The 19,245-nt window shown below is 38.7% G+C and overlaps 2 protein-coding genes across 2 annotated transcripts; both read right to left on the reverse strand.

The window, feature by feature from the left end:
* Positions 1-458: 458 nt before the first annotated feature.
* Positions 459-3,556, reverse strand: LOC139199839 (extracellular calcium-sensing receptor-like). The gene is made up of 6 exons (XM_070829014.1): positions 3,405-3,556; positions 2,980-3,265; positions 2,059-2,883; positions 1,731-1,952; positions 1,486-1,609; positions 459-1,351 (listed from the first exon to the last, which is right to left on the reverse strand). The coding sequence occupies exons 1-6, from the start codon at positions 3,521-3,523 to the stop codon at positions 459-461; spliced, it is 2,469 nt and encodes an 822-aa protein (XP_070685115.1). The 5' UTR covers positions 3,524-3,556.
* Positions 3,557-5,382: 1,826 nt separating this feature from the next.
* Positions 5,383-8,667, reverse strand: LOC139200141 (extracellular calcium-sensing receptor-like). Its single transcript, XM_070829376.1, has 6 exons — positions 8,465-8,667; positions 8,066-8,336; positions 7,135-7,929; positions 6,711-6,941; positions 6,445-6,568; positions 5,383-6,296 (listed from the first exon to the last, which is right to left on the reverse strand). The coding sequence occupies exons 1-6, from the start codon at positions 8,665-8,667 to the stop codon at positions 5,383-5,385; spliced, it is 2,538 nt and encodes an 845-aa protein (XP_070685477.1).
* Positions 8,668-19,245: the final 10,578 nt, after the last annotated feature.

Consider the following 19,245-nt stretch of genomic DNA (forward strand, 5'->3'; position numbering starts at 1 on the left):
AGGACAAAAAAATAAAAATCAAATACAAAAGACTTTTTAAATTAGCTTGTAATTTATTTGAAATTAAACAGAAATAAAACACAAATATTGTCAGAGTGAGATTTTTTTTGTACATGTAAGACAATGACTTGTTTGTGCTACTGAAAAGTGAAATAATTGTCAGTTATTAATGTGTATTAAATCCATACATACATTTTTTTCAGTAAACAGCATAAATTAACAGTTACCATGGTGTTTTACACAGAACGTACAGACAAACAGTGAAAATTATTTGCTGTGAAATCACAAGCATGATATTTTATTTATTAATAAAATATTAGACTTATAATTTTGTAGATTTGTATAAAATGATACAAATTCTTGATTTAGTCATACACTATGCACTTATACAGAGCATTATATGAAAGAAACACCACCATCATCTTTTGAAATTAAGGAATCACATTTTCTTTTTCCCGTCATGTTTTTCCCATGACATGTTTCTTTGTATTTTTCTCGGGCTTAAGCAATATTATGTAACATTTTGGTGCGAAAATGCTAATCAATAAGCCCAGCGCTGATGACAAAATTGCAAATATTTCCACAGCTACAGTGAATTTTCCAGGAGAGCTCACATATGCTGGGATAAAGGTGATCCAGACAGCACAGAATATCAGCATGCTGAATGTAATAAATTTAGCTTCATTAAAGTTATCTGGCAGCTTTCTTGCAAGAAACGCCAGGACCAAACATATTAATGCAAGGATCCCTATGTATCCCAGCACTGCGTAGAAAGCAGCCTCAGAGCCTGTGTTACATTCTAAAACGATCTTCTGATTGCTGTATCTGAAAACCTTGTCTGGGAAAGGAGGGTTTAACTTAAGCCACAACACACATATCACTATCTGAATCAAAGTGCAGGAGCAAACAATGATCCTTTGCTGGGCAGGACCAAATTTTCCCGATATTCTGTTGCCAGGAAATGTGGCTTTGAAAGCTGTGACAACAACAATAGTTTTTCCCAAGACACAGGAAATACAAAGTGCAAATGTCACACCAAAAGCTGTGTGGCGCAGCATGCATGTCCAGACTGTGGGTCTGCCGATGAACGTCAGGGGACAGAGAAAACACAAAAAAAGAGATAACAACAAAAAGCAGCTCAGCTCAGAGTTGCTGGCCTTTATCACAGGAGTGTCTCTGTAGCAGATGAACACCATCATTGTGGCCAGAGATAGGAGGGCCCCTAGCAGGGATACAATAGTGATAGCTATTCCCATTGGCTCATGATATGTCAGGAACTCAACTGTTTTAGGAATGCACTCATCTTTTCTCTCATTGGACCAGTATTCTTGTTGACAGGGCGTGCAGTCAGCTGCACCTGTTGAACATCAACAGAAAGAATCAGGTTTGTCTGGATGCTACACAGACAATTAAATGATTAAATATATGCTATCATATCGGATTATTGTGTATGTTTCTTTGGTATGGAATAAATGCTTTTGATACCTGTTGAGTTGGCTATAGTTCCATCAGCACATGGGATGCAATCAAAACAGCAGGTGGGTTTTCCTTTTATTTGAGCTTTCCTGGTTCCTACTGGACAAACATTAGAGCACACTGATGTCGGAACCTGAGAAAAAAAGGGTTGAATGTTTTAACAACAGAGCAGCTATATTCACTGGATATTGAGTTCCAACAAAACATGTGGTTCAAAATGCATGATCGTATTACATGAAAAAGACTACGATTACCATTTTCCCTGTCCTCCACACAATTTCTTCCTCCTGGATGCTGAGCTTATAATCACCATTAGCAGCAGAGGCAAAATGACCCAGTGTGACATGTTGCACCTGCCCATCTATCAGCTGCCAGTTAATAATATCATAAGAGGCAGGAGGATCACCATTGACATCAAAAAACACATCATCACCAAACTGATTCCTAAAATTCACCCTTTGTAGGTGATCAGTGACCTGAGAAAAGGAAGAAATTATTCATTAAATAGTGTTGATATTAACAAGATCACCTCCATACAGATTTTCTGCAGATAGTGGGGGTTTTACTTGCACTTTTCCTCACCTCTTTGGGATGAATTTCTGATATATTCAAACATGGCCTCACTGCCTTTTCTCCAACTGATTGGCAGAATACCAGCTGATGTAAGGCATGTGCAATGGCATAAACTGCTTTATACACATTATAGGACACTCTGAGCTGTGTGACATTGAAGAACACATCCTGGGAATTCAGCAATGTCTCATTGCCTGTGCATATTTCATTGGTTGCCTCAGTGCCTATGTATTCCCCAGGTAAACGTGGTGTACAGCCCACCATAATCTCCCAGAAATCCCTTACGAATGCTGCACTTGGATCAGTATAAGGGCTGATGCCTGTAAGAAATGGTTTTAGATTTGGAATAGCCATCTTCTTCACCACAAATCCCAGGGCTCCACCAAAAGCTTGGTAGATTTCAGGTGTGGAGGGTCGAGCTGCTGTTATCCAGGCCTCACTGGCGATCCACTGGATTCCTGTAATGTTGTGTTTAACAATCTCTTTCATTAAAGGGTAAAAGTCACCCTCTGGAACAAAAGCGAGGATGGTTTTGACAGTTGACTGTTTGATCATTTCCACAACATCCAGAATTTGATCCGTAGTGTACGTACGTAGAACTGTCCCTACAAATGCAATACAAACCCCAAGCTTTTTAACCTCTTCAGTAAAAGCCAGGATCCCATTCCTGCCATAGTCATTGTCTGACTGTATGGCCCCAATCCACTGCCAACCAAAACGTTTGACCAGAGCTGCCAAAGCTTTTGCCTGGAAGTAGTCACTGGGAATGGTCCGAAAAAACGTGGGATATTTAGTTCTGTCACTCAGGCAAGCACATGTTGAAAAGTAGCTTACCTATAAAAAAGAACATCAAAAGAAGTCTGAAAAATGGTTCAAAACATGCAACACAAAAGCATCAAATATCACAGATCACTCATTTAAATCTCTTACTATTGGCACTTGAAATGGTCCGAGAGCTCCAGCCACAGCTAAAGACTGAGATGATCCTGACTCTGCTATGAGGGCAGATATGGCTGGAGGACAAGGGGAAGTCAGTTCAATCTCCTCTGGTCTACTAGCCAGTGTTAGTGCAGCACGTAAAGTGTTTGTAGGAGATGCACAAGAGTTAAGGATCCTGTAGCCAAGCGATATGTTTGGCAGGAGAGCAGGATCTTTGTTGATTTCTTCAATTGCAAATATCATCACTTGGGTCCACCGAAAAGGTCGCAGGTCAAATCTAAAAAGGTTTTGGTGATTTAAATAGGTTGTAAATAACAGAGCTGCTGCTGTACATGTACATACGATGATATGTTTTTAAGACAAGAACAGGAGAGAATGTGTAGAAGTGTGGAAAAGTCAGATATATCAAAACTTACCCTGCACACTTCACTCCAGGTGGCTTGGTATCGAACATAGAAGTGCCAGTTATCTCTTTGTTGAAAACTGGGAAAATCCCTCCGATCATTATGTCTCCCTGCTTGAACAAACTTGGCATGTCAAACCTACCGAAAAGTTCACAGCAAGAAACTGTGTTCAGGGAGAGAAGAGACAGTGATAAGATAATAGCTCTCTGCAGCTCATGCATGTTTGCCAGGCATCTTTTAAAAGAGACGAACTCACAGCTCTTATAACAACTGCGTCAGATGCAGGTAGACATGCTCTCTTCATGAAAGCTTGGTTTTATTCCCCACAGGGCACAGCTATCTAAGATGGGTAAGATTTGTACAGCAGGGAAAGGTGATCACACACATCTACTCAAAAGTAGATATGCACACACACAGAAACACAATATAGGATCAGCCCACCACAGAATGTAAGTTTAGCTTTGTGTGTGTGTGTGTGTGTGTGTGTGTGTGTGTTGTTTTACATATTTTTATTGACTATGAAATGGCTTAAAAAGCCATCATAACATTAATGTTTCACATCTGTTTCATGGGCTATATACAATAAAATATTATGCAATAATATCTATAGGAATGATTGGTACTAAGGCTACATCCACACAGTAATGAGGAGTGGGGTCAATAGGTGACAAGGAAGAGGCCTGAGAAAGGAGATTAGCTGGGTGATTAGAGTGAGAGGTATTTGTGGTGGCAGGTGAGGTGACAGGTGGTCTTCAGTATCCCCTGGGGGAAAGTTTACTCAGTATGGGAACTGTCAGGGCAGAGTGCTGATGCCACATTTTATAATAAGGGTGATGACTTATCATTGATTAATGCATTCGTGATTGCATGATCCTGCATAGTGAACTTTATAATACAGGATCCTGTATGTATAACGTATGAATTCATGCATAAAGCATGATTAATTTAGAAACATTCATGGTAAAATGACTCATATTTGGCCAATAGTAATTATCACAAAAGATTTCTCATTGATGCTGTATATGCTTCTACTTGAAGTTTGAGTTCTATAGCAGTTGTGAATGGCCAAAAACATATCTGAGTTTCTGATTGGTCAAAAGTAACATATAATTTATCTCTTAAGAGTTGAACACTCTTCTGTTTTCATTCAAGCCCAGGTACAATAGGTGGCTGCTTCAGCTGCCTATATGTGTACACAGCAGTGGTGTCATAACAAAGCTTTCCAGATCACTGAACCATTTTGAGGGAACTGTACTCAAACCAGTTCTTCGTTTTGGTGTCTTTGATAGTTAACACAGTGACATCTGCTGGGCAACACTTGGACAGACACCTTGTGGAACAGTGACTCAAAATATGAATCATTTCAACCTTATTGTCTTTGAAATTTTCTTCAACAATATGACAATATTGAAAAGATGTCATGATGTCAGGGCATATATATCTGAAAAAATCCCATCTTGGTTTGGTACACCGTGGCCCAATAACCATATAACTCCTCAAATGTGTGTGACCATGGGTAGTATGATGACATTATACAGCAAACCACATGAGCCATAAACCTCTCCTTCAATGTTGTCTTGCTGTTACTAAATTATATTGTTATTTTCAATTGCTGAAATGTTTTTTGACAATGCTGAAAGTCCAAGGTAACCAACGGGTGCTAGAGTACGTAATAACTACACATATACAGGGAGACAATATTCAGTTTATTTAGATTTTTTCAACTTACTTTCAAGTGTGGTACAGTGTAGAAACATGTTCTCATTGACTACCTCATCAATGGACACTTTGATTGCAGTTGATGATAGCGGGGAGAATATTATGTGTTCCCTATTTTGTTTACTTTTATAATACACTTAAGTTACCACACTAAACAGTTGCAAATTGAAAATTAGGTTGAATGTCATTAATAAATCTTACACAGAAGCAAACTTTATATTAATAAAAAGCAATTACAAACAAAGCACTTTGAATGACTGGAGTTGAATGATTAAAGAGTTCTTGCTGGTATTTTTCCCATCAGATGTTTCTTTGAGTTTTGTTCTGGCCTAAAGATAATAATATAACATTTTGGGAAGAAAATGCAGACCAGCAAACCAAAACTGGAAGCCAGAATAGCAAATATCTCAACGGCTACAGTGAATTTCCCAGGGGAGCTGACATATGCTGGGATAAAAGTGACCCAGACTGCACAGAATATCAGCATGCTGAACGTGATTAGTTTGGCTTCATTAAAGCTGTCTGGCAGCTTTCTAGCAAGAAAAGCAAGAATAAAACACAAGAGGGCAAGAAGTCCAATATAACCCAGCACAGCCCAGAATCCGACAGCTGAACCCAGGGCACATTCTAGGATAATCTTTTCTTTATAGTACTTCATATTCCTCTTTGGGAATGGAGGGTTGATTGTCAGCCAAAGTATGCAAATTACAACCTGAATGAGGGTGAAAGTTAAAACACTGAGCCTCTGTTGTGTAGGACCAAACCATTTCATCACAGTAGTGCCTGGAAGTGTGGCCCTGAAGGCCATTAACACCACTATAGTTTTCCCCAGAACACAAGAGATACAGAGGACAAAGGTGATGCCGAATGCTGTGTGTCTCAGCATGCAGGACCACTCAGAGGGCCGGCCGATGAAGGTCAGGGAACACAGGAAACACAGTTTTAATGAGAAGAGCAGCAGAAAGCTCAGCTCAGAGTTGTTGGCTTTTACAATGGGTGTCTCTTTATGGGTCAAAAAAATTATTGATGTCAGGAGAGATAAAAATACGCCAACACAGCCAAGTCCAGTTAAAAGTGCCCCCATGATCTCTTTGTAGGAAAGGTATTCAGTAGGTTTTGGAAGACACTGATCTTTCTTTTCATTTGGCCACAATTCAGGTGGACAGATCAAACAGTCTGGAGAATCTGTAAAAGAAGTTTACTGATTAAGAAATATAATCAATACATGAAAATAAAATACAATCAAACATTTTTTTAATCATTCTTTCAGGTTTTTTTTTCATTTATCACCTGCTACTATACACATGAATTCAATTTTGAAATTCTTACCAACCTGTCTGATTACTTATTGTTCCCTCTGGACATTCAAAGCAGTCGAAGCAGCACACAGGCTTCAACTTGTTAATGGCCTTCCGAGTCCCTGGTGGACACGGTTCTCTGCACACAGACCTCGGCACCTGATCAGACAAAACACAGCTGGTAAAAATTCGACAATGCAACAAAATATTTCCCATGGCATTGACATTGTAATGTTTACAAATTTCCTCCACTGATCTCTCCACTCAGATAAGCTGGGTTACACATGCATCCTTCCTTTACCTCATTACTGTTTCCTCCCCAAACTATTTTGGCGTTGTCTTTTAGTTTGAATTTTTTTCCCTCTGGAAAGGAGGTATCAAATTGGCCGATATTTACAATTTCAACAGAGCCATCCTCTTTCATCTTCCAGTTCACTAGGTCATACTGGGCAACTGAGTCTCCATTTTCATCAAAGAAAACCTTGGCCCCGTTCGGTGTCGTGAAGTTCACATACCTAATGTGTTCCAACACCTATACAGAGTAAGTTGGCACATTTTAGTACACATATGCTTTGCAAGCAAACGAGAAATGATAAAGATGTTAAGTATGTAAATGATACCCTGAATTAGTATTTACATGACATTTTATATTTTGCATGAACCACAGAAAATAGGAATACAAAATGCCAAGTATACCATGCCTGAATAAATGCACCAGAACTTACTAGCTTAGGCTGGACTTCATTCTTGTTCACACAGGGTTTTCCCGTGGTGGGATTTGAGCCATTTTTACACTGCAGTAGTGCATGAAGGGCATACGCCACCAAGTACACGGCTTTGTACACATTATTCTCAGCCCTGAAATGTGTCACATCAGTGTAGTGACTGGAGACTGTCCTCAGGTCCTCTGTGCCAGTGCACATGGTGGAGGTATTTGACGGAGAGAAGCTGCAGTCAAACAACTTCTCCCAGACAGCTTTAATTAAAGCACTCTGTGGCTCATCTGAAGGTTTTAAGCTGAATAAGAATTCACCAAGACCTGGTATGGATGCCTCAGGGAGAGCGAAGCCAATTGCTCCCTGTAAAATGTTTTTTCTCTTGACAGAAGCCAGGTCCGCTTGTGTGATCCAGGACTCACTGCCAAGCCACTGCTTTCCGGTTATGTTATAATTATCCATTGCTGACAGGAATGATTTGGTTTGAGACAAGGACACAAACAGCAGGACCACCTTTGACGAAGATTCCCTTAGTGTCTTAGTCAGCTTTTCTTCAGATGACTTAGAATAAGGTAAATTGTACTCAACACATATGCCCTCTTTCTCCGCTTCCTCAATGAATTTAGTTGTGCCTTGCCGTGAGTACAACCCCGGAGCATAGATAATCCCCACCCAGCGCCAGTCAAAGTATTTCATAAGCTGAACCAGACCGATGATTTGGAAGCGGTCACTTGGCACAGTTCTGAAGAACGTGGGGTACAGTCTTTTGTCACTCAAACAAGCACAGGTTGAAAGATGGCTTACCTTCAAAGAAACAAAACAAATATGCTAAGCACAATAAATCTCTATGTTTTTAAAAGCTGAAACATAAAAGACAAGAAACAATTACTGATATGAAATCTAGACAGTTTGTAGTTATTCCCCAACCATTTCCTCTCACCTGCGGAATGGATAACGGGCTTAGTATAAGGTTTATGTCTTCACTCACTCCAGAGGATGAATGGCCTAAGAGAGCCTGGATCTGACCACTGCAGGTCTTTGAATCTTCCTCATTTACAGCTTCTACAGCAGCTCGTATCAGGTTTTCACTCCCACAGCCATTGTACAGCCTGTAGCCCAGACTCACTCCAGGAAGAAGCTTAGTATCTCTGTTGATCTCGTCAACAGTAAACATCACAGTCCGGGCAAATTTCATTTCCCTGTCATTTAACCTGCAAATGTCAAATGTTAAAGATAACGGTTATTGCACCAGATCATTTTGAAACACATCAGATTGGCACATAATACATTTTCACATAATCACAGACAGTTTCAGCATATTTCAGGTACAGTCACTTACTTTATGCAGTATGTATGCGGAAGTGCCTGGTACCCTTTATCTATCAGTTTGCGCGTACTAGTGATAGAGAAAACCCCTCCTATGTAAAGATCACCTTCTTTAGAAAATTCCATGAACCCTGTCTGCCCTATCACTTTGCATGTTTGGTTCTCTGACTTGATCGTTACCAGCAGAGAAAACAAGATAATAGTGATCCAACCCATTACGAGCCTCCCTCCCCTTCACTGAAGCAGTTCTAACCTGGGAGCTGACCTTTATTGCTTTTCTTCTACCATAAGAGCTACATCACCAGCCAATGTGAGCTCACTCACAATTCTCATGATCCTGCTGATTGACATGTGGAAAACAAGGGGCCTGACTTACCTGTTCTCTGAAAAAAAAAAAAAAGTTCCTCTAAGATAGAGAAGTATTGAATATGCTGTGGGAGCATGCTGTACTGTACATTGTTAGACTTCACTGGTACAGGATCTCTGTAAATGTGGAGACTATAAAACAATGAAAGTTCCTCTCAGTTTATTGTCTTCAGCAATCTTCAAAGTAGACTGTAGCTAACCAGCAATTGGTACATTTTGAATATGATATAACCAGTATAAGTTCTGTATGAGATGCTAAGATGTGCCATATAATCTTGTACTTGATTAGCTTTTCTTTAACTGTCACAGACTTGTGAGAGATTGTTTGATCTTCATATAATGAGTCAGATGTGGCACGTAATAATATAATCCAACTAATAATACATGATTTTTAATAAACTGGATTGTATAAGCAACCAGTTTATTAGTGCACCAAACAGGTAAATAACAACACCTATCAATTAATTAATTAAAAATGAAACACCATCTCCATGAACGTCACTGTGAGCCTAACAAAGATATTATCTGCTATAGGGTATTTATTTAATTTTGCTGCAAAATTCATATAATAAAATTGCATGTGGAAAACAGTTCTTTTCAGGTGAAATAAAACAAGTCTGTCTTGAATGTTTCAAAATAGTTATAGACTTATAGACGGTATTTAATTAGAATTACATAACACAGAATATATATAGTTTATCATGATTAATAGTTTATTGTGATTATTTGAATTCTGATTGAAATGTAAAAATGCTTAAAATATCTTTTAAAAAGGGTTTAAATTTTTTTCTTTTATTAGGGCCCGAGCACCAAGCGGTGCGAGGACCCTATTGAAATTCGTGGATGCAAGACATGCAAGGGAGGAAACATGTCAGTACCCAAGAACCAAGAGGTGTACGGACCCCATAGGCCCCGAGCAGGAAGGGGTTGAAAAAATACGTGAAATGTAAGAAACCAGGCAACCAGGGAGCCGAAAACATAGTTGAAATGCAAGGAATTATTCTTCTTCTTCCACACAAAGAGTTGCTAATTTGGGGGCCTAAACATGCACGAAAACTCACGAAAATTTGCACACGCATCAGTCGTGGTGAAAAATTACATATTTTATAGGTTTCGCAAATGGGCGTGGCAAAATGGCTCTGTAGCGCCCCCTAATTTCAAGCCCCGGAACTGCGTTTTATGTACATGTACGAAATTCGGAGGGTTCATGTATCTCTTCAAGACGAACAAAAAAGTCTCTTGGAGGGATGATCTAAACCAAACAGGAAGTCGGCCATATTGGATTTTTCACGCAGTTTTGGTGATTTACAGGGGATGTAACGGGACATCAACGATGAAAAGTTATCAAAGGTCTCTATAAAACTTTAACAAACTCCATATAGCACTTTTCTTAATAATGTTACAAAGTGCTTTGCACAAGAGTTCATTGCAAAAACATGATTCCCCTCTGTCACAGACTGGGTGCTGTGAGTAACTAGCAGCGCTCTGTCCGGTCGAGAGGGCACATACCGGATAAGTACATCAGAAATATATTTAGAATTGAGGCCTGATAAGAGTTTGATACTAACCCAAAACATCTTAGGATCAATTAAGAATCTCACAGGGAGCCAATGTAAGGGGGTGAGGGAAGGGGTGATGACGTCTTTGTCCAGGTAATGAGAGGAACAACAGTGTTTTGTATCAACTAGAGATGGTGGAGGGAGCTCAGGCTGTAAAATAAGCGTGCTTACAATAATCAAGCCGAGAATAGAAGAAAGCATGAGCAACTTTCGGTAAATTAGCAAATAGTAAAAAAAAGATCTGATTTTAGTGACTAGTTTGAGTTAGAAGAAACATGATTTAGGATTAATTTTGAATCAAAAAGACGTTTGCATCAAATTTTGCTCCTTCTTGGCAAACTTTGTAATATTACTTGACCACCAAGATTAGCCCTAAAAATGCTGATGGAATTGGGGAATTGAATGATTGAATTAATTTCAATCATTTCATTTTATTTTTTCTATTTTTTTGTTGCAGTACAGCATATCATAGAGCAGATGCAGCACAAGACATTTAGACAGAAAAGAAGATAGCATCCCTTAACAGAAAATAAAACCCTGGAAAGAAAGACATACGGGCTGTAGTCACATAGAGTATGCTTAGTGTTTTACATATGACATAATTCGAGATTACTATAAATTAACACACAGGAGGCATTTCAATGAAAAAAAGATTTAATATAATTTATAAAAACAATGCACAAATGTTTCTTGCACTCAAAAATATTGTATAAAATAGCATTACAACCAACTGTCATGAACGTTGATCATTTTAGAGGGCTATCTTCACATAAAATAAATGAAATAATGTTAAAGATTTTATATTCATTGCCTCAGCTGCTGAGGATGTTAATGGTATTTCATTCTTACACAAATTTTTTTATTTGCTTGGTTTTGTTTTCTTTGATGGTGTTTCTTTTTTGGGAATGCAACAATTGGACTGAGATCACCAAAATAAATATGTTTCAAGCTAAAATGCTCCTGTAAAGACACTGGGCTGGTAAAGCAGGTTTAGAGGCTGAAAATAAGGGAAAAACATAATAATCTAGTAAATTTCAGATTCTTGTATCTACATGTTTCTGAATCTTCACGTCATATTTAACTTAAGATACAGCATGGCATGTTTAAATCAACCTGTTGATCTTAATAACCATTACATACTCTGCCGGTGCCCTCGGATTCTGTAGCGTTGCCAGTTGTACATTTAAGAGCACACTCAAAAAATTCAGTTTAGCTAGGTAACTGGAAAGTAAGACACACACATTGTACATGCTAGCCAGTAGCTCTATCTGCCCTAACATAGTTAAGGATCTTAATGTTGACCCCACATCTCCCTCAACAAGTATGTCTTCAAACCACTGTTTTACATTCTTATTTGGAAAAGGAGGGCTGAAAGTCAACCAGATGAACAGCATAGTGACATGCAGAGCCCTACGCTGCTGCTGTGTGGTACAAACTAGTTTCACGACAGTATGAGCTGCTCTGCAGACAATTAACACATGTACGGTTCTTCCCAGAGCACAAAAGAAGCAGACGGCAAAAGAGAACCCGACAGCTATGCTGGACCACTCAGAGGATAGAGAAAAACACTGCAATGTCATGGTAAAAAGTATCACCATTGTGGAGTTATTACCAGGAGCAGGATTGACTCTGTTTGGTGATATTTTTATTCTTGTCACGTAGATTCCAAGCAGTAACACAGCAGCCAGAAAGAATCTTGCAAGCCATTTGCTGGTGTCTGCAGGCCGCACTCTCTCCACCCAGCCTGTGTCAACAACACATTTGGTGTCATCTGAGGAAAAAACTTTTCAATTATGGAACCTTTTATGGAAATTAAAGCATGCTTTTCCTGTAATGAAATGCTTTGTGTTTTTAATCTTACCTGCTTCTCTTAGAAAATCTTTTTTTGGACAGCGTGGTGCACAGAAGTTTGATAGCATCTGCTGACAAGATATCAAAAGTTACTGCACACACCACACATTCATGCAAGTATGGCTGGGCGATATGAGAATAAATAGTATTCTGTATAATATAAACATTACAGAATACAGTATTTACTTCACTGTATATAAATTCACTGAGTTAGCCACCCAAAATCTATATCTATATCTATATCTGTACTGTGACACACAGTGCTGCTGAGAGTCAGAGGCAGCATTAAGACAATGTATAGAAATACCATAGGTATGTATACCAACCTGCATGTGGCAGATTCTGACATGAGCCTTTTTTGATTTTTTTGAGGATATCAGGCTCTCAGACAAGATGCAGACCACATATTCTGAAACTACAGGTCCAAGTTCCCTGTGCAAAAAGCTTTGCAAGGTTTTGACCTCATGGTTGCATGCCATGCAGGTACAGACACAATCCATTGCTTTCCAGTGGCCCACTAGTAAAAGGGCAACGATGTGGGAGCAATGAGCCACCGATCTCAGAACAGATGAAGGACTTTGGTGACTCAAATGTGTGCTGGGATTATCAGTCTTTATCTGTATGAAGAACAATGACAGATGAACAATGAGTGTACTGCTCTAGATTCAGATTTCATTTAATATGCCTTATGAGGAATATGATTCCTCTATATTCCTCTTTATATCTACTCCTGGCGCTCACCTCTATCTCAAGTAGAAGACGGATGGTCTTACATTGGAAAAATTCCAACAACTGCTGGAATTTACACTTGTACACATGTGTGTGTTGCTTCTCTCCATCCACAGTCTCCTTCATTCTTTGCAACAGGTTCACACAACCATTAAAGATCATGCAGTTCAGTGTCACACTAGGAAAGAAAATCCTCTCCAAGGCAACACTCATTACAGGAGATCTAAACAGGTAGGAAAAAAGGCAAAAACATCAATTAATGATAACATTATGTGACCCCCCCCCCCCCCTACTACTGGCATGTATTGCATTAATCACACAATGGGTTGCCATTTATAGCCAGTCATTAGCTAAAGTGACATTTAAGCAGAAAAAAATGGTGAGATGTTGGTAAAACAAAAACTTAAAATCTAACAGTGCAATTTTTAAAGCATAATAACCCAAAGAGACTGTTGTACTTTGTGTACAATTACAGTAAATTGACTTGGAAATTGTAATTAACTCCAAACAGCTTCTCTAGAGATTGTCTAATTGTCTTTTGAGGAGTATCTCAATACGGTGTTTAGGCCCCCTTAATTCAGCTTGGTTTCTCACTGAGGAAATCATTAAATTACAAGCTAATCGCTGATGAATTCGTGGGAAACCACACTGGTGTATCCATGTCCTTGACAGAAAAAACAAAATCCCTTAATGAGCAACAAGTTGAAGAAATGAAGAAAACAGAAATCACTGTAATTTACCAACAGTTTACTCACCTCTCACATGTCACTGTCAGTTCTGTTTTGTCATGTATAACGGCGTTTTTATATGATACGCCTGAGCTGAAGCCCTTTGTCTCTTCATGATGCCCATACTGACTGGGCTCAGTACACTGGTCCAGACTGAGCCATGTGCCAGATGACACAATCCAAATGCACAGTGTTAAAAAGACAAATGCGACTGTTGTCATCTCAGATCCTAGCCTTTGGCACAGTCAGGATCCTTGGAAGGATGTGTTTTATAGCTTCCTGTATACCACTCAGGCGTAGGAGGCAACTTCATGGGCCATCATCAGAGGTTCATGCAAATATTTTTTTTTTTTTTTTGGAGGACCTGAAGGATGTCAGGCATGAAGAATAAATCTGACAAGAATACACATGGGACCCGCTTCTCAGTAACGATCAATTGTAAATCAGTGTTTACTGAAATTGTTTTGGTTAAAGCCTTTAGATTCTTGGGGATGATTCTGGACACCAGCGCCAAACAGTGAGTGCATGTGTATAGCTGTTAAGTGTATAACAGCTATATATTAAGCTAGAAATAGTTTGCCACAATTTATGACTGTAACTTGTTGCTGATAGTGATGTATGAAGAAAACAAACTGAAAAAAAGGCTGAGCACTCTCCATTTATCTTTATTGTTGTGAAATTATCTCTACAAGAAGAAGGAGTGGGCTGAACTATCTATAGATGTATATGTGTATTTTATTTTGTTCAGTCTATTGCTACCACATAGCCAAGTAGCCAGCTAGCTATTTGGAAGGTCAGGACTGTGGTCAGAAGGAGAAAATTAAATACTGACAAAATTTTCAGTGTCTGCTCATTTTGAGTGTAGCCAGTTGGTAAATTTCCATGACATGCTACGGTAGGAAAAGCACAGATGTAGATAATAGAGTTATTAATCAATATATTGAGTTACATCTGGGGTTTGCCCATTATGACAAGAGAACATAAATCCTTATTATATCACAACTTTATCAAATCATTGTAAGTGCTGATAATACAGGTGTGGAGGCAGGCGCAGACATGCACATGGGTCTGCTTGTGCCACATTGTAGACTTTACACAGGTAATTCACCTTTGCCCTTGAGACCATTGGCAGATTACAAACTTTGTAACCTTGTCAAAATCATACTTTTGTGTCTTTTCAGACTTTTGTAATGAAATAAATCATTATTATAAATTGTGCAAAACCTTGAAAAAAGTGTATGCTTCTATGTTATGTAGACCTACTTTAATGATGCATTAACAAATAACTCTGAAAAGCTGCTAAAAATACAGTAGCCTAAACCTTTCTACAATAATCTCTCTGAGCCAATTTAAGCCTGTTGAAAGATGTAGAAAGCATTATCTGTTTCGATTTACAGTGAAAACCAAAAATTTTATACAATGTTGATGTAAAATCTGCTACTTTGTGGAAATGATTTCGTGTTTCTATTCGAACATGTAATAATGAGGGACACTGTTGATGATCATAATGTTCATGCATACACATTGTACATGTGTACTGGTGTAGAGCTAAACATTAGAATTGTATGTTGGTCTTCTGTTATAATTATGCAGAGGACAAAGGTGATGCTGTATCCTGTGTGTCGCAGCATGCAGGACCGCTCAGAGGGCCGGCCGATGAAGGTCAGAGAACACAGGAAACACAGAGTCAAGGAGAAGAGCAGCAGGAGAGTTGTTCAGCTCAGAGTTGTTGACAGTTGTTGGCAAAGAACATAAATGCTTTATAGTTGTCAAATTGCTCCCATCAAATAAAAGAATGTTAAAATGATCCCCATGATCCCTGTTGCTGATTTCACTCTCTGCACATTGAATACAGTCATAACAGTAAACAGACATTCTTTTTCTGCAGGGCCTCTTTTGTGTTTTCTGGGGGGAGAGGGGCCCTCTCACTGCACACAGGCACTGTCATCTGGTGCATGAATATGTGGAGTTGTATGGGACCTACAGTGTGTTCACTTTTTTATTTTATTACTCTTACTTTTTCTAAGAAACATTCAGTCAAGTTATAAACTTTTTTTCCAGCACTTTATTGTAGTTGTTTATGAAATGTTATGCAGTATGTTGTTGTGACTGACAACCCAGAAATGTGGGAACAAATCAATATTTACATGCATCATATGACTTTCTTCTCTCCACACTAGATTAAATATTTAGTTCATAACTTGCAGGTGAATTTCCATTCTGGTCAAAAGTCACTCTTTCCCCCTGATTTGTTGTGAAGTTCACAGTCTGTAAATATTGTAGCACCTGTAAAGGACAGGACTTAAAAGGACTTATAAACAGCAGGGGTTTTTTGTAATACTTTGTAATTTCAAATAACATCTGAATTTCACGGAACATAAACAAATCAGTGATTTTAAAAGATCAATAACCTTTGTGTTCTCTTCCTCAGCTGCCATGTTTCAGTGTATTTAGTACTATTGAAGAAGGGGTCCTTCCCCTCTTCACATGTGACAAGATTGTGGAGTGTGCGGATCAGTGAATAAACTGACTCGTATGCAGTGAATCTCAGCTCAGAAATATATGCAAAATATGATTCAACATTCTGCAGGCTCTCAAAGCCTCTGCATTGGTTTGTTTGTGGGTTTGCAGTGTCACTCAGAGAGCAGTCAAACATGTATCCCCAGAAATCTGCAGTCCTGTCCAGCACATTAACTTCACTGTGCAGACATGAAGGTCGCAAGGACTTCAGAAGTTGGAATGCATCACATAAATTACTTATGTCAACTCACAAAGAGGACCTGTTTGGTGAAATGCCTGTTAATGCTTTGCACACAGCCCCTCTTCTTCTGTAGCTTATATAAATGTGGCAATCCTGTTGATACCATGGTCAGTTTTGCTGCTTTTTGCTGACACCCACGTCCAGCTGAAGTGCTTGACCAGCCTTGCCAGGGCTCTACTGTGGTGGAGGTCATTGACAATAGGTCAGAACAAGGAAGAGAAACCTTCTCTGTTGCTGAGAAATGCACAGGTTACACAGTGGCTGAGCTGTACAAAAGAGAATAATTTGTTCTTTGCACGTTAATTGTGTAGAAAAGGCTTATATACTAAAATTTAAAGGATCAGAGAAGTTAATCTAGTCTAATCTATTTTAAATCAAGAATAGACATACAGTATACAACATCACAAAAACCTAAATGCCAGTGTTTGAAAAACATGTTCACATATGGGCTTTTGCACAATTTTACACAACATTTTTTGCCATTTGTATCCATGGGTGTGGAGCTAGAGTGGCTCAGTACAGCAAGTGCAATGTCAGTGTTTTCTTCCTCTCATCTATGAACTACCTCTAACCACTGACTAAATCTAGAACAGCAGACTTCTTAAATCTTGTCATTCCACAGGAATTATACTGTGTATGTTATAGCTGATGTTGTGGTTGTTCACGCATTTGTAAAAAACATAATATTTGATTTGCACAAAATGTATTGAAAAATAAAGCACATAACTGAACAAAATGAAAAACACATACTTATTCCAGGCATGTTGGAGGTTTGGGTAAGTTCTGAAATGTGGGCACATTGCCTATGTGTCCCATGTGAAAGGTTAAAATGCCACCTGTCTCCAGCCTCCAGCTCACTCTCCTGCATCCCGGACCGGCATCTCCCTCCTGAAGAACCAGGAGGACCAGCTTTAGTGGAGGCATTACTGTGCTCTGCAGACTGGCCTCTAACTCTGCCCTGTGCCACTCTATATACCTTGCCCAGGCCATTTCAACCCAGTTCATGTCCGTGCTCCTGTCCATGGACCTGCTGCTTTAGGGTATCGTACAAATGAAGGCAGTCCCTCCTGGGACAGAGAAAAACTGGGTGTGGTGTACAACAATCAGTATGCAATAACTACACTGTATTTTAATATAATATTTGTTATTCATTCCTTTGTAAAATATGATACTGAGTAGCTGCAATGGAACTGTTCATAGACACATCACATTAGTTTCATCAGGTTATCAACATGATTATTTACTATTGCCGTGCTGAAACCATGACCTGTGACATATGCCAAAGATTCACCTCTGTTGTCTGTGGGTACCCCAGTCGGTGGGTTGAGGGTTAAGTGTTCCTTATGTGGTGTTATGGAGCCTGGCACATGGTAGCAACACAATCAAACTATACAGGACATATTCTACAATACATTAGTTGGGGCTATATCTATCTTTCTCAAATTTCAGATTGACATTTCATAATAATACATATTTTGTTAAGCCCCTACAGACAGCAGCTGGATTTTGACACATATTGTGGGCCCCCCAATATCTATGGGCAATTGGCAAGAGATTTAAGGCGTTCATGGTCTCCAAGAGCTCTCTAACTGAAAAGAAAATACATTTGTATATACATACAAATACATTGTATTATTCTTATTGATATATTCTTTATTTTAACACATTTTGTTATTTAATTAAAGACAAACAATGGCACTGTACTGCAGACCTGAGGTCAGACCCAGAGGGGGAAAAAAGCATGGAAGGGAGCGATCAAAACAAACCCTTAATTGACTGGAAGTGTTACATTGACATGTTGTGACAAATATGTTAATTAATATAGATGCTATTTTTGCCGCTTGAAGCAATGTACCACCTGCTCTTCTTGTTGTTACGTAAAAGGATGGAGCAATCTGCAATGTTTAATCTCTTGTGTCTGTGTTTTGAGGCCCCGCTGCAGCGTTCCCACTGGGATCGAGCCACTGGGTAATGAAGTCATGCTTACAACACATGGGGACTTATTTATCTTTAACTGTTTTTCTTCCAAGTTGTTTTTGTCTATGCACACATGAAATCTTTATTTGTGATGTATTGCATCATTGTATTTTTGAACTTTAGAGTACCAGTGTCAGTGCAAATATTTTTTCATAAATGTCAGGGGGAAATCTGAGGCTATGCTGCTTCACTGAACCTTATCAGAACCGTTTTGTGGTTATGCTATCAGAAAGTTTCTTACTTACAGAATTAATACACTATTCATAAACATTTGTTCTGAAATAAGGGCTGTCATTTAGTGCTTGCATTTTTTGTAGCAGTTATGGCTATTAGACTAAGGTAAAACTCAAACTCTAACCACTGGTTAAGTCGTATTTCATTCAAAACCACTTTTCCATTCAATTGCAGGGACTCTTTAGAAGTACATATGTGCATTTAGTGTTATGTTAAGAAATGATTGGATTAATATGAACCCATCCCTTTATCTGATTACTCCTAATTACAAACGGGAGAATTTAAAATTATTAGGTAGACAAGAAGTGCTTAATGCTTAATATGACATCCCACATACGCTTCAATTGTTTAAATGAAAAAGGGGTGAATAAGCATTGTTAGTGCATCCTGCATCCTGTTGTATTGTAGCCTACATATGTGTTTAAGGCCTTTGCACACTAAATCCATTAGAATTGTCCAAAAAGAGATGCACATTAACAAATATAACTTCTTGTGTGAATTATGTCCATTATGAATAGCTCTTGATCGCTTACTTTTTTCATATCTATCAAAAATTATTTTAAAGGCAAACTCTGAATTTGTCATAAAT

This window comes from Pempheris klunzingeri, chromosome 4, assembly GCF_042242105.1.
Source record: "Pempheris klunzingeri isolate RE-2024b chromosome 4, fPemKlu1.hap1, whole genome shotgun sequence".
In the NCBI taxonomy this organism is placed as follows: Eukaryota; Metazoa; Chordata; class Actinopteri; order Acropomatiformes; family Pempheridae; genus Pempheris; species Pempheris klunzingeri.